Source organism: Tachysurus fulvidraco, chromosome 15, assembly GCF_022655615.1.
Source record: "Tachysurus fulvidraco isolate hzauxx_2018 chromosome 15, HZAU_PFXX_2.0, whole genome shotgun sequence".
Lineage (NCBI taxonomy): Eukaryota > Metazoa > Chordata > Actinopteri > Siluriformes > Bagridae > Tachysurus > Tachysurus fulvidraco.
Genome location: NC_062532.1, coordinates 10,973,875 through 10,987,142, shown reverse-complemented (window position 1 = coordinate 10,987,142; position 13,268 = coordinate 10,973,875). Strand labels below are relative to the sequence as shown.

General features: G+C 38.3%; 1 protein-coding gene across 2 annotated transcripts in view; it reads left to right on the top strand.

The window, feature by feature from the left end:
• Positions 1-13,268, top strand: part of LOC113639474 (alpha-1,6-mannosylglycoprotein 6-beta-N-acetylglucosaminyltransferase B-like) — an 83,700-nt gene that overhangs the window by 57,178 nt on the left and 13,254 nt on the right. For both annotated transcript variants that reach the window (XM_027141329.2, XM_027141328.2), the window contains exons 9-10: positions 5,900-6,031; positions 10,897-11,030. In XM_027141329.2, coding sequence (XP_026997130.1) covers positions 5,900-6,031; positions 10,897-11,030 — 266 coding nt within the window. The remainder of the gene's footprint in view (positions 1-5,899; positions 6,032-10,896; positions 11,031-13,268) is intronic.

Below are 13,268 nucleotides of genomic sequence, written 5' to 3'. Positions count from 1 at the left end.
TTTTATGACAACAATCCACAGCAGACAATGCATAGGAATTAGACAATTATCACGATAAGAGACAAACAGAAAGGCAGATGATTGGAAAACAGGTGCAAACTAGGACACAGTGCAGGTAATTGGAAAACAACCCAAGGTCAATTCAAATAGAACAAACAGGGAATGGAAACGGTTCAGAAACGACACCGGAAAAAGCTTGTGAGTGAGTGAGTGTGTGTGTGTGTGTGTGTGTGTGTGTGTGTGTGTGTGTGTGTGTGTGTGTGTGTGTGTGTGTGTGTGTGAGAGAGAGAGAGAGAGAGAGAGAGAGAGAGAGAGAGAGAGAGAGAGAGAGAGAGAGAGAGAGAGAGAGGGCATCTCGTTAGACGTCTGGTAATTGTGATCATGGATAGGCATAGATCATAGACTCATAAAATATTGATGGTCTGTGCAAATCAATTTGGGTGAATGACAAAGTAGTAAATTTCACTTCTCTATGGCTATCATGGTTTATTGCATTTTTTTCTTCATCCTCTTTGCATCATATACATTTATTTTCACCTGGGTGTAATTTCTGATCTTACACACAAACAAGTATATTAATTTGGGAGTCTGTGTCAGACAACACTGACCCCAAAGCATCCCTAAAAAAGTAATTTATCATCAATCTTTCTGGCTTTTGCTGAATTTCTTAGATATATTTATAAACAAGTACATAATGGTTTAGAGTTTTTGAAATACCTCTACATATTTCTCTCTCTCTCTCTCTCTCTCTCTCTCTCTCTCTCTCTCTCTCTCTCTCTCTCTCTCTCTCTCTCTCTAATATAACCTAATATTGTCAGCAAGAAAATATATAAACAATATGTTTTCAGGTTTTTTTTAATGTTATTCTCCCAGGCCTCCTGGGCCGAGAGCTTGATTTTTTGTTTGATTTGACTTGATTTGAGTTAACAATTATTAATTAAATTAACAACCTGAGATTATAAAAAGCTCAAATAAATGTTCACTTGATTGCAATATATACTCCGTCCAGGGTGTATCCTGTCTCGATGCCCGATGACGCCTGAGATAGACAAAGGCTCCCCGTGACCTGAGGTAGTTCGGATAAGCGGTAGAAAATGAATGAATGAATGAATGAATGAATGAATGAATGAATGAATGGATGCAATATCTGTAATGAGATTTTTGTAGATAAAGCAAATTAAATAAGAATTTGCAAATAATATTTAAATTGTAAAATACATGTTTTTTCCTAATATTTTTAGGAAGGCACAGTGCGAGATAACAAAGAATAAAAACAAAATATTTTGAATTCATCATATTAAAATATTTGTGGCCAACTGACCAGGGACATTATTCAGTGCTGATATTTGTTAATCAGATAGTTTTTCACAGCACAATCAGACTAAAAGTCTAATCTAAAAGAGTAAAGAATATTAAACAGAGGGTCATATTTAGCCTTGGTGATTAGCAGAGCAACAAAGCAGAGAATTTACACGATGTCATGGTCATGTTTTTGAGAAAACACACCAAACAACTTATCATGACGTGATCAAATTATGAAATAAACCACACATGAATACCCCAAAACAAAACACAACATGCAACAATGACTGAATAAAGACGGATACAAAAGAGCAGGTATAAATAGAGCAGGACATTAGGGATAATGAAATACAGGTGACAGCACACGTGGGGACGCGCATGACATTAAATAAAACCCTCTGCTGGTCTGGCAGGGAATTGTCCCAGTAGTTCCTGACAGTTACATAATGATTGGCAGGACTCTATAATTGGTCTATGTTCAAAGTGTGTAAGTGTGTTTATATTAACACAGTCAGGAAGTGAAAAATTAGCATTAGTTTGCATCAAGACTCATAATGTTTCATACGTCTTGTACACCAACTCACTACTGACTGCTGTTATTACACAAATTTATACAGTAAATGTTTGCTAGAACCCTCTTTGTTCAGATTCCTATATTACTGCACAATGTACTGTACTGTATAATATACAGTATGCACACTGGACTGTGGTATTTTGTGTGCTATTTTGTGTACTTGTCCTGTACTTTGTGTACTTGTCCTGTACTTTGGCTTGCACTATGTAGCACAGATGTGTTTATGTGGCTAGGACAATTTACTTTAAGTCCTTAGTAGCACCACGGTCCTGTAGAAATGTTTTATTTCACTATGTACTGCGTCAATACATAGTATTTTTTTTTAAGACAATAAAAGCTATTTATTTTGCTTTTGATTATTTTTTGATTATAGATATTTGCTTTCTTGTCACCTCATCTATGTATTAACCATTAGCTAGTTAATGAATGGGCTAAAATATTTCTTTTTCTATCATATGTGATTTTCTCGTTATCTCGACATAACAAAAGTTGTTTTGTCGAGATAACGCCTTGATCTCTGCATGTACCCCATTGTTAATATGTATTGGATTATTACAACATTAAACCTTTATTCTCATAAATACTGTCAATGGTTTTGTATTTGTTTTGTCATGCATTTATTTAAAAAATGATCATTTTGTATTCATTTATTGTTCTGTGATGTAAGAGCTTGTGGATGCTCGCTTTCAATTAACGCCACGTATCTAAAAGCTCCTTTAATGTACTGTACGTGTCGGACACTTATGTGGAAGTCAATCACATGAGTCCCTGATGAAAGTAAAAGCACATGTGATCATCCATGATGTTGCGTTACTGAGCTTTTGCTGCCTCTAGAACATGTTCTTATGCAGAGATCATGAAAAAATTCTTAGGACTTTTGTAAAAGTCCAAAACCTTATAAAAAAATCTTGTTTTAAAGACTAGAAACGTTCTGTGTCTGTACGACGGTCACAAGTCCTCCTTTTAATGTCCGATGCGGTTCAGCGCTTGACAAGTGCAGCTCATGTTGTTTAGTCCTGAGTTCACTCCATATGCTTTTGTTTGTTATGCCATATGCTTAGGCTCTGTTTTTCTCTTTTTGTTCTGTCCTGTCATACAGTAGGTCTGTACCCGGTTGTCTCATTACAAGTTTTATCATGTATGCCTAATGTAAATTCTCAGCTTTGGTTCACAGTGTCTTGTTTGTTGAGTTTCTGCTTTTATAAAACACAGATTTTCCTTTTGACGTTGCCTACCTGTGCATGGAACCTGCTATGAATTTTGACAATGATAAAAACACGTGTTTCTGCTTTCTACTGTCATAAGGCACGGGATCCCACAGCTTTATTTTATGATATATTTTATTTACGTCAAATATAAATAATTACAATCAGTCAGCATAGTCAGGGGATGCATCCTTTGCTATTCCTTTTATTTATTGCAGTTGAGAGAATAAGGAAATATGTGGGCACCGTTAGGCAGGAATCGTCAATGAGTGATGAACATTCATCTTAGCAGCACCTCAGTATTGGGTTATGTATTTTCACTGGTTAGCTGTCTCAGCAGCCAGATCTCTCTCTCTCTCTCTCTCTCTCTCTCTCTCTCTCTCTCTCTCTCTCTCTCTCTCTCTCTCTCTCTCTCTCTCTCTCTGTCTCTCTCTCTCTGTCTCTCTCTCTCTCTCTCTCTCTCTCTCGTTCACTCTGAAGAAAGAGACTTTCTATTTTTGTGTGTGTGTGTGTGTGTGTGTGTGTGTGTGTGTGTGTGTGTGTGTGTGTGTGTGTGTGTGTGTGTGTGTGTGTGTGTGTGGTTGCTTGCCTGTAGTCATGTGGAAATGGCACAGCTATGGTGGAGTGTGTAATTGTGTGATCCTGAACAATTCCTGGTAGGATCCTATTGTTGGGCCGCTGACTGAGTCAGTAAATGCAATAATTGTTTAAATGGGTTTTAAACAGTCGGCTGATGTTGCAGTGTGGATGAATAATGTGATTCAGTCTCAGTCTCTGTGCTTTACACACATACACATGCTCCAAAAAATGCTGGGCCTGACCACTCATTGTTTAGTATTATGTTTAGGTTGGTCAGATAGGAGTGGAGTTAAAATAACAAAAACACTTGTCAGATTTAACAAATGAAAAAACTAAAGTAATGAAAAAATGAAACAGGTGATGTTTTATTCAAAGTACAAAGTAAATTTCATTAAAGATACATAATATTATCTGGCTAGTTTCTGACACTCTCACACCAGACGGAGAATGCTTGCATTGATTGGCCTTTAAATCATTAATTCATCAAGTAGGTCTTACATATAACTGGGGTTGCTTTTTTGAGCCAATCAATAATAATCATAATCATCATAATGTGTACATACATATTTTATTAATCTCAAGCTCTTCAAAAATAATTCTCTAATGAGGTCCTGATAGGTGACATCGCTATTCCAATGTGTGTGTGAGGGACTGAGAGAGACAGAGATAGAGAGAGACAGAGACAGAGATAGAGAGAAATAGAGACAGAGATAGAGAGAGACAGGGATAGAGAGAGAGAGACAGAGATAGAGAGTGAGAGACAGAGATAGAGAGAGAAAGAGAGAGATAGAGAGACAGAGATAGAGAGATTGAGTCAGAGAGAGACAGACAGAGACAGAGAGAGATAAAGAGAGATAGAGAGAGATAGAGACAGAGACAAAGACAGAGAGAGACAGAGAGAGAGAGTGAGAGACAGATAGAGAGAGAAAGACAGAGATAGAGAGAGAAAGAGAGAGACAGAGATAGAGAGATAGAGACAGAGAGAAACAGAGAGAGACAGAAAGAGAGACAGAGATAGATAGAGAGAGATTGAGAGAGACAGAGAGAAACAGAGAGAGACAGAAAGAGAGACAGAGATAGATAAAGAGAGAGATTGAGAGAGACAAAGACAGAGACAGAGATAGAGACAGAGATAGAGAGAGATAGTGAGTGAGAGACAGAGATAGAGAGACAGAGAGAGACAGAGAGAGAGAGTGAGAGACAGATAGAGAGAGAAAGACAGAGATAGAGAGAGAAAGAGAGAGACAGAGATAGAGAGATAGAGACAGAGAGAAACAGAGAGAGACAGAAAGAGAGACAGAGATAGATAGAGAGAGATTGAGAGAGACAGAGAGAAACAGAGAGAGACAGAAAGAGAGACAGAGATAGATAAAGAGAGAGATTGAGAGAGACAAAGACAGAGACAGAGATAGAGACAGAGATAGAGAGAGATAGTGAGTGAGAGACAGAGATAGAGAGACAGAGAGAGACAGAGAGAGAGAGAGAGAGAGAGAGAGAGAGAGAGAGAGAGAGAGAGAGAGAGAGAGAGAGAAACACAGAGAAAGACAGAGATAGAGAGAGACAGAGAGAGAGCGAGAGACAGAGAAAGAGAGAGACAGAGATAGAGAGAGACAGAGATAGAGAGAAACAGATAGAGACAGACAGAAAGACAGAGATAGAGAAAGACAGAGAGAGACAGAGATAGTGAGAGACAGAGATAGAGTGTGAGAGACAGAGATAGAGATAGAGAAAGACAGAGAGAGACAGAGATAGAGAGATAGAGAAAGACAGAGAGAGACAGAGATACTGTAGTGAGAGACAGAGATAGACATAGAGAAAGACAGAGATAGAGAAAGACAGAGAGAGACAGAGATAGAGAAAGACAGAGAGAGACAGAGATACTGTAGAGAGAGACAGAGATAGAGAGACAGAGAGTTTGGAACAGTACAAAGTGCTTCTTTCTTTCTGCATTAGTGCCTGCAGACAGATTGCCTGTCTGTGTGTGTGCCTTGGTGCTTTTAAAAGACTACACATCCATAGCTATATTAAACATCCACAGAGAGTGCCATGACAAAAGAGCTCTTGCAGCACCTCCACACTCTTTTGGATTTGGATTTCGCTGTGCTAGTGCATGTGCCCATAGCATTTGCACTTTACTAATGGCCTGTTAAACCCAGTACAAAGCCTGTAATACATCCGTTTATCAGGACTTTCTGTGGGCTATTATCACCTCTGTATAGCTCTGTTTTTTTTCTCCCAGGTTTCTTGGTGTTCCTCCAGGAAGAGGAAGTTGCCCATTACGAGGACCTTTCCCTTTTGACCTTATCTACACTGACTACCATGGACTGCAGCAGATGAAGCAACACATGGGTCTCTCTCTCAAAAAGCACAAGTCAGTGTTTGTGTGTCCTAAATATATAAATATATATATTAATAACTCTTTATTTAGTTGTTTAATTGATTCATCTCTTGCACTAATAATGTAGTGTACAATATATTTCACTGATATGAACCAAAAAATAATGATACAGCATTCTAAAAAAATCATTTAAAAACAGGTTCTTGAATTTTTTGATGACTTTCTGATAAGAAACGTCCGCTACTGCTATTCCTAGACATATTTTACCAATTCCCGTTCCATCTTGTTCGTATACTATCTTGAAATAGTAAAGTATGCCTAGAAAAGTTTAAAAATCATACTTTTCTAAAATCTTATACTCATATCTTTTACATTTATTGTAACCTGATAATTATTATTGCATCTTTCAATAAGAACTAGTTTATATATTTTACTAGACTCAAGATGTCGTTATTTGCAGTGTGAATATTACAAAATGCTGTTCACATGGTTAGTCTCAGTTATAACTGTGTAGCTTATTTTGATCATCAATTAATAAATAAATCAATCACCAATATGTTTATGTTGGTCAGATCTAGGAGTAGACTTACAAATATATAACAATAATACTGCCAGATTTTATAAATGAGAAAACTAGTGAATTGAACAAACTGGCTAACAAACCAGGTAATGTTGGACTGTATGAAAGTCTAAAATACAAACACATATGTGCTTGTTAAACCTCCCTATCCAGACTTCCAGGCTTCCTCCTTTGATGTTACAACAGCCTTCACTCTTCTGGATCGGCTTTACCCTAGATTACAGAGCGTAACTGGTGGGATTAGAGAGCATTAGTGAGTTCATGCGCTGATGTCAGGTGAGGAGGCCTGGGGTGCAGTCAGTATTTGAGTTCATCCCAAAGGTGTTCAGTGGGGTTGAGGTCAGGTCTCGAGATCTTCCACTCTAACCTTGGCAAACCACGTGTTCATGCAGCTTACTACAGTATGTACATAATGGAACAGATTTGGTTCCCAGGTACAGTATAAAGAGAATGTGTGATGTTATAGAATACAAAAACATTGTAGACACATACAAGGTAAGGCCCACATATGTGAATAATGCTCCAGGTGTCCACAAACTTTTGGCCATATATCAGAACTGTTTTTCACTATTAGCCTTCACGAATACAGTATAATATTTCAGATATAAGACTTTCTGGGATGCCATCTGTTAAAAAAAAAGACAAGAAATTATGTTAAATGACCTCTTATGGAAAAATTGACCTCTTTTGCTGTGACAGGTAAAGGTACTGTATAGAGAATATAGGCTTGTTTTATCATGCAGTCATAAGATAAATCAGAAACCGCTCGGCACGACACCTAGTCACACGTTACCGAGACACTGAGCCGTTTCCTCACTTAAATCTGCTCTAAAGAGTTAGCTCAGTATGCTGAGAAATGATGACAGCAAGACACTTACTCAACGACGTTAAGCCCTTAAAGCAGCCCTGAGTAATGGAATCTTAAACGGTGTTTCATACATTAGGAATAATATTTGTGCAACTTGTGCCAAATCTGCTTCATACATAAGCGATTGCAGTCCCTGGTATAGCTCTGTTAGTGTCTGCCTTGTAGATAATGGAATTGCAAGAGAAAAAAAAAACTATCTTTATAAAATGTCTTTAGGAGATAAAGTGGAGGAAAAGACCCTGATTTGTTATGTGTATTAAATCTATTTAGTCTTTAGATTCAGGGCTAATTTTTGTTTTATTGTGACTCATGTCTCCATTTCAGTTTGTTTTGAGCTACATATTTAATTTCTTTCTTAATGCTCTGGTGCAGCGAGCCTGGGCTATGCCTTGATTAAATTTAAATTAAAAAGGATAATAACAATGAATGCAAGCAAACAGCTCTAACCATGGAAAATGTTAAAAGTAAGTTTTTATTACAACTTTAGGGCCTAGGGATAAAGCTCCTCCCGCGTACGGACATCTTGTTAATAGTCTTAAAGTGTTAGAATTTATAATGACTGCTAACAGTGCTTTTAAACATATTTATTTATAAACCAAACAATGTCTAATATAAAGTAAAATGATACCAGTCCATACAATAATAAGCGTAGAAGTTGTTAAATATATTAAAATAAAGATAGTAAACTGCAGTATTAAGTAGCTCCTTTTATTTTAATTGGGTCAGAATTAAATCCTGCCGCTTTTAAAAATAAATTGTTGCTAGTCTGATTATTCTCGTCTGTCCTCATTCATTATCAAGGTCACATGAGATCACATTCTAATGTTTGATGTGAACATTATCAGAAGCTCTTGATGCGTATCTGCATGATCTGATGCTTCGTGCTGCTACCACATGATTATCTGATAAGATAATTACATGAATGAGCAGCTACAGGTTCACTAGAGTGGCAAGTGAATGTATATATTCATGCCCCTACAAATAACACATTTCTAATGGTTATAAACGGATCATTTCTTGACTGACTTTTAATTATGTTTAATTATTAATTATCAGTCATAACAGTAGAAGCACGTGATCGTATGAATATAGTGAATTAAGTAAAGTGCTTTATTTGACCTACTGTATATGAGGCATTGCAGGTGACATTTTGAAAATAAAATGCGTCTGTACATAGTCATTAATCTTTGTAAATATAGAATCAATCATGTCAATATATAGAGAGAAGATTCTTTTTTTATTTTACAACTCAAGCCTCCACACTGTTATTCATGTAACTTGCTAATTAATTGCATTTTGCTCTAGCGCTGGTTTCTTCAAGGTGTTACTGAATGAGATTTTACCTGGGAGTCAATTTTACACACACACACACACACACACACACACACACACATACACACACACACGTGCGCACACACACTCACACAGGCGCACTCACACAGGCGCACACACACTCACATAGGCACACACACACTTTCGCACACACACTCACACAGGCACACACACACACACACACACACACACACGCTACGGCACACACACACGTGCACACACACTCACACAGGCGCACACAAACACTCACACAGGCGCACACACACTTTCGCACACACGCGCACACGCACACACACTCACACAGGCACACACACGCACACACACTCACACAGGCGCACACACACGCACACACACACACTCATGCGCACATGGCTATCTTTTATGATTATGACTCATAATTATATAACAACCAAAAAAAGATGTTTATTTTCATGATGGTGAGAAATGTTACTGTGTATCAAACACTGGCTGTAGATTTACCATTAATTTTACAATAAAGTGCTCTAGAATTGACAGTAAACGACTAAAAAACGTATTAATAATAAACAACACTAATATCTTCCATGGTATAAAAGAACGGAATCCAGTGTATTAACTCATTTAACTGATGCAGGATACAACTGAGAAATTTGGGGATTTGAGGACATGACTTTCTGATATGAAACTCAACACCTTAACTTCTGAACAATTCAGAGCAGTTGTTTAGTCGAGTTAACTGAATAGAATTGATTGAATCAATGTGTGTTAATAACTAATTGAGGTGGCTCTGTCTTTAAGCCTTAGCATTATAGATCAGGAATTCCATGGATTCCATGGATGGATCATAACCATGGCCTTTCACCTCTGATGTATTCAGGAACTGTACTGTATTATGTTCTTTTTTATACTACATAACATACTGCAGCACTTTACTGTGACTATGTGTTACAGTTGTTTACTGGAAGCTTTATAGCCTTTTTCTTGATTGCTTGATTTCTGTAAAATGCACGTTTCTTTCTTTATTTTTGCTTTATATTCTCTTTAAATCAGCACTACTTCAGATCAACTAATCTATCTTTAATGCTTTGACTCTTTTGCCACATGGGAAGCAGACAGCTCATAATAGAATCATTAGACTTTCCAGAGTCTTTAAACACTTTATTTTCAGCATCTTTAATGTAGATCATAAGGCTCTATTTGTTCTGCAAGACTGAGCCAACTAAAATGTTGCACTAACATTGAGAGTTTATGGGGGAGTGAAGAAGACTGTATCGCTGGAACATCTTATCTCTGGTGTAAAATAAGGTTGGAAGCATTTTATTTATATCAGGACACTAATCCTGCGCTACTCAGTCTATGGTAACTGTTTGGCTGGTTCCTCAGTTTGGTTTTGCGTTCAGAATAACGGTACAAATTGCTGCAATTTCTGGACTTACAATGACTTTATTTACCTTTAAACCGATCACACTGGAAGTTCTTCAGTTCCTTCAAGTTTTCCTGCTGTCTCAATATATCAGTACTGGGATTACATAACCAAACTGACACTGCATCCTTAGGTGCCAATGTGTCTTCAGTGTGGTGTAGAGGTGGAGAGACAGAATGAAATCACCTGAGATTAGCTTTTATTGGCTTTTGTCGAGAACAGTCATAAAAAATCATAGCGGTGTTAGAGCATATGCCGGCAGCCTAAGCAAAGGCAAAATTTTGTTCATTTTCCAGGCAATGGAGCAGATCAAAATCCAGGAAATTAAAAGAATCAGAAATACAGAAACAGAACATTTATCTTTAATAAACAAGCTGATCGGAAACTATAACAAAGAACAATCAACACAAAGCATGGCACACAGTAAAACAGTGACAGAACATGGATGGAGAAAGGACTGGAAACAAAACAGTGGAAGTACAGTATTGAAGCGGGTTTGAGCTTGAATCTACGCTGCACGCTGGAAGGAGCAGTGTGAGTTAATGGGGAATTACACCACTCATTGTTTTGCAGGTCTAAAACAAGCTGCCTGGATGTGAGCTGTAACTCTGATTAATATGTAGTGAATATAAAATAAATATATTTGACTGTTTATCTCTCTTTTAGAAGTTAATAAAGTGTTTCAGCATCTATGTAAGCATCATTGTTTCTGACAGATGTCACATCCGGGTGATTGACACCTTTGGCACTGAGCCAGCATATAACCATGAGGAATATGCTACCCTGCATGGCTACAGGACCAACTGGGGCTACTGGAACCTCAACTGCAGACAATACATGACCATGTTCCGTAAGTAATGTTTTTTGTTGTTGTTGTTGTTTTGTTATTGTTGTTTTAGTCTTAGCAGTGTGGGAAAGCAAATTTATAATTATTAGGTCTAACTGAGCCAGGCAGGTTTATGTGTGTGTTGATTGTGTGAGTTTGTAGCTCACTGGGCTGCAGCTGCTTCTCAGGTATGCCCAAGGTGTGTACTGGCAATGCAATGGAATACAATTACCCGAGAAGCAGAGCAGGTGTTCATGGTCGCAGCTGTGCATCTGTATTTTTCTTCTGTCTTACTGCAGTCTGAGAGAGTCATTTAGTCTGTAGTTTAGTGATTTAAATATTAAATAGAAAACCAGACAGCTTGGTTTCGGAGGAGAAAAACGACAACAACGTAATAAGACTTGTCATTCTGTTCAGGTTTGCTCAGTTCTGCTCTCTCAATGATCCTAATGCTGCCTTTGTTCTATTTAGTCACCCGTGCTGAATTTAAAGCATTATATTGTTTTGTACACTGCCGTACAGTTATTCAAAAACATGACTAGAAAAGTCAACTAAACTGATCGCTCGTCAATATCTCGTCATTAAGCTTTTCACAGTAAATTGTGCTCTCTTGTGATTCTGTTCTGCTTTTTGTCTATAGGTTAGAAGTTAGACATTTTTCATACAGGTGATTCATTACATCTCTAATGTGCGGTTCAGATATTGAGAGGCAAGACACAAATGCATGAGATCAGCATTTATTGAGAACAGACCAAATCTCATATTATAGAATTATAGCTTCAAAGAACAGGCAGAGAGCATTAACAAAGGAAGATCTATATTCAAGGCAGAAGTGCTAAAAGAAAAAGGAAATGACAAGAATTTGAAGCACAGCTTGGAAATGAATCGATAGAATTAACTATTAATCAAGATAGAAGACAGAAGAGACATGCGTGTTTGATCCACACGGCATGCTGGAAGGCAAAGTGTGCGGTAAGTTTAAATGACATAACACCCGCCTGAAGGCACAGCTTATGTCATTGGTGTCCTCACTGGAGTCAGGACTCAGTGACATCCTTAGCAGACCAGAAAGGTAAAGGGAAAGAGCATGATGTCATCAGACGTGGCTACGAAAAGAAGACAACGTCTGTGAAGCCAGGTGGTAGAGAGAGCATGGTGAGAAGAGTCGTCATTAGGGCAGTCAGGATGCGAGGTGACGACCTTGGTGACGCCTGGTGGCAGAGAGACAACCTCGGTGAAGCCTGGAGCAACAACATTCGTTCAGGAGTCAGAAGCTGGAGGGCCATATGAGAACGGATCGAGTCAGGAGATGGAGGGCCATATGAGAACGGTTTGACCCAGGAGATGGAGGCCCATATGAGAACGGTTTGACCCAGGAGATGGAGGGCCATATGAGAACGGTTTGACCCAGGAGATGGAGGCCCATATGAGAACGGTTTGACCCAGGAGATGGAGGGCCATATGAGAACGGTTTGACTCAGGAGATGGAGGGCCATATGAGAACGGTTTGACTCAGGAGATGGAGGGCCATATGAGAACGGTTTGACCCAGGAGATGGAGGGCCATATGAGAACGGTTTGACTCAGGAGATGGAGGGCCATATGAGAACGGTTTGACTCAGGAGATGGAGGGCCATATGAGAACGGTTTGACTCAGGAGATGGAGGGCCATATGAGAACGGTTTCATGAGAACGGACCGAACATTGTAGCAGTGGTCAGAAGACAGACAGACAGCATTTGTATTCCAGGCACAGGAGAGAAATCAAAATCCAGGAAATGAAACAAATAAAACAAAGGGAAATGGAACCAGAAATGCAGGAACAATTCTGAATTTAATCAACAGTAAAGTACTATAAGATCTTGTAAAGAGAATAGAAACAGAAGAGTTTAAATACTGTCTATAAACTGATCTGAAACTGCTACAAAACAGGAGAGAACAATCAACACACATCAGAGTGATTAACCAATGGCAGAGAAAAAGACAGAGAGAGGACTAGAATCCAAACAAAGTATACAGAAGTGTGCTTGCACTTGAATTCACAATGCAGTCTGGAAGGCACAACGCATCATGGGGATTTACGTGACTCTGTAATAAACAAGCTGCAGGGTTGTGCGTTGTGACTAAGATTAATATATAGTTTATAGGTACAATTGTATCTATTGTGTGGTAAATGTATAGTTTATTATTTTTTGCTGTTTATTTTTTATTTTCTCTCTCTCTCTCTCTCTTTCTCAAGCCCTCTCTCTCTCTCTCGTGTGCTC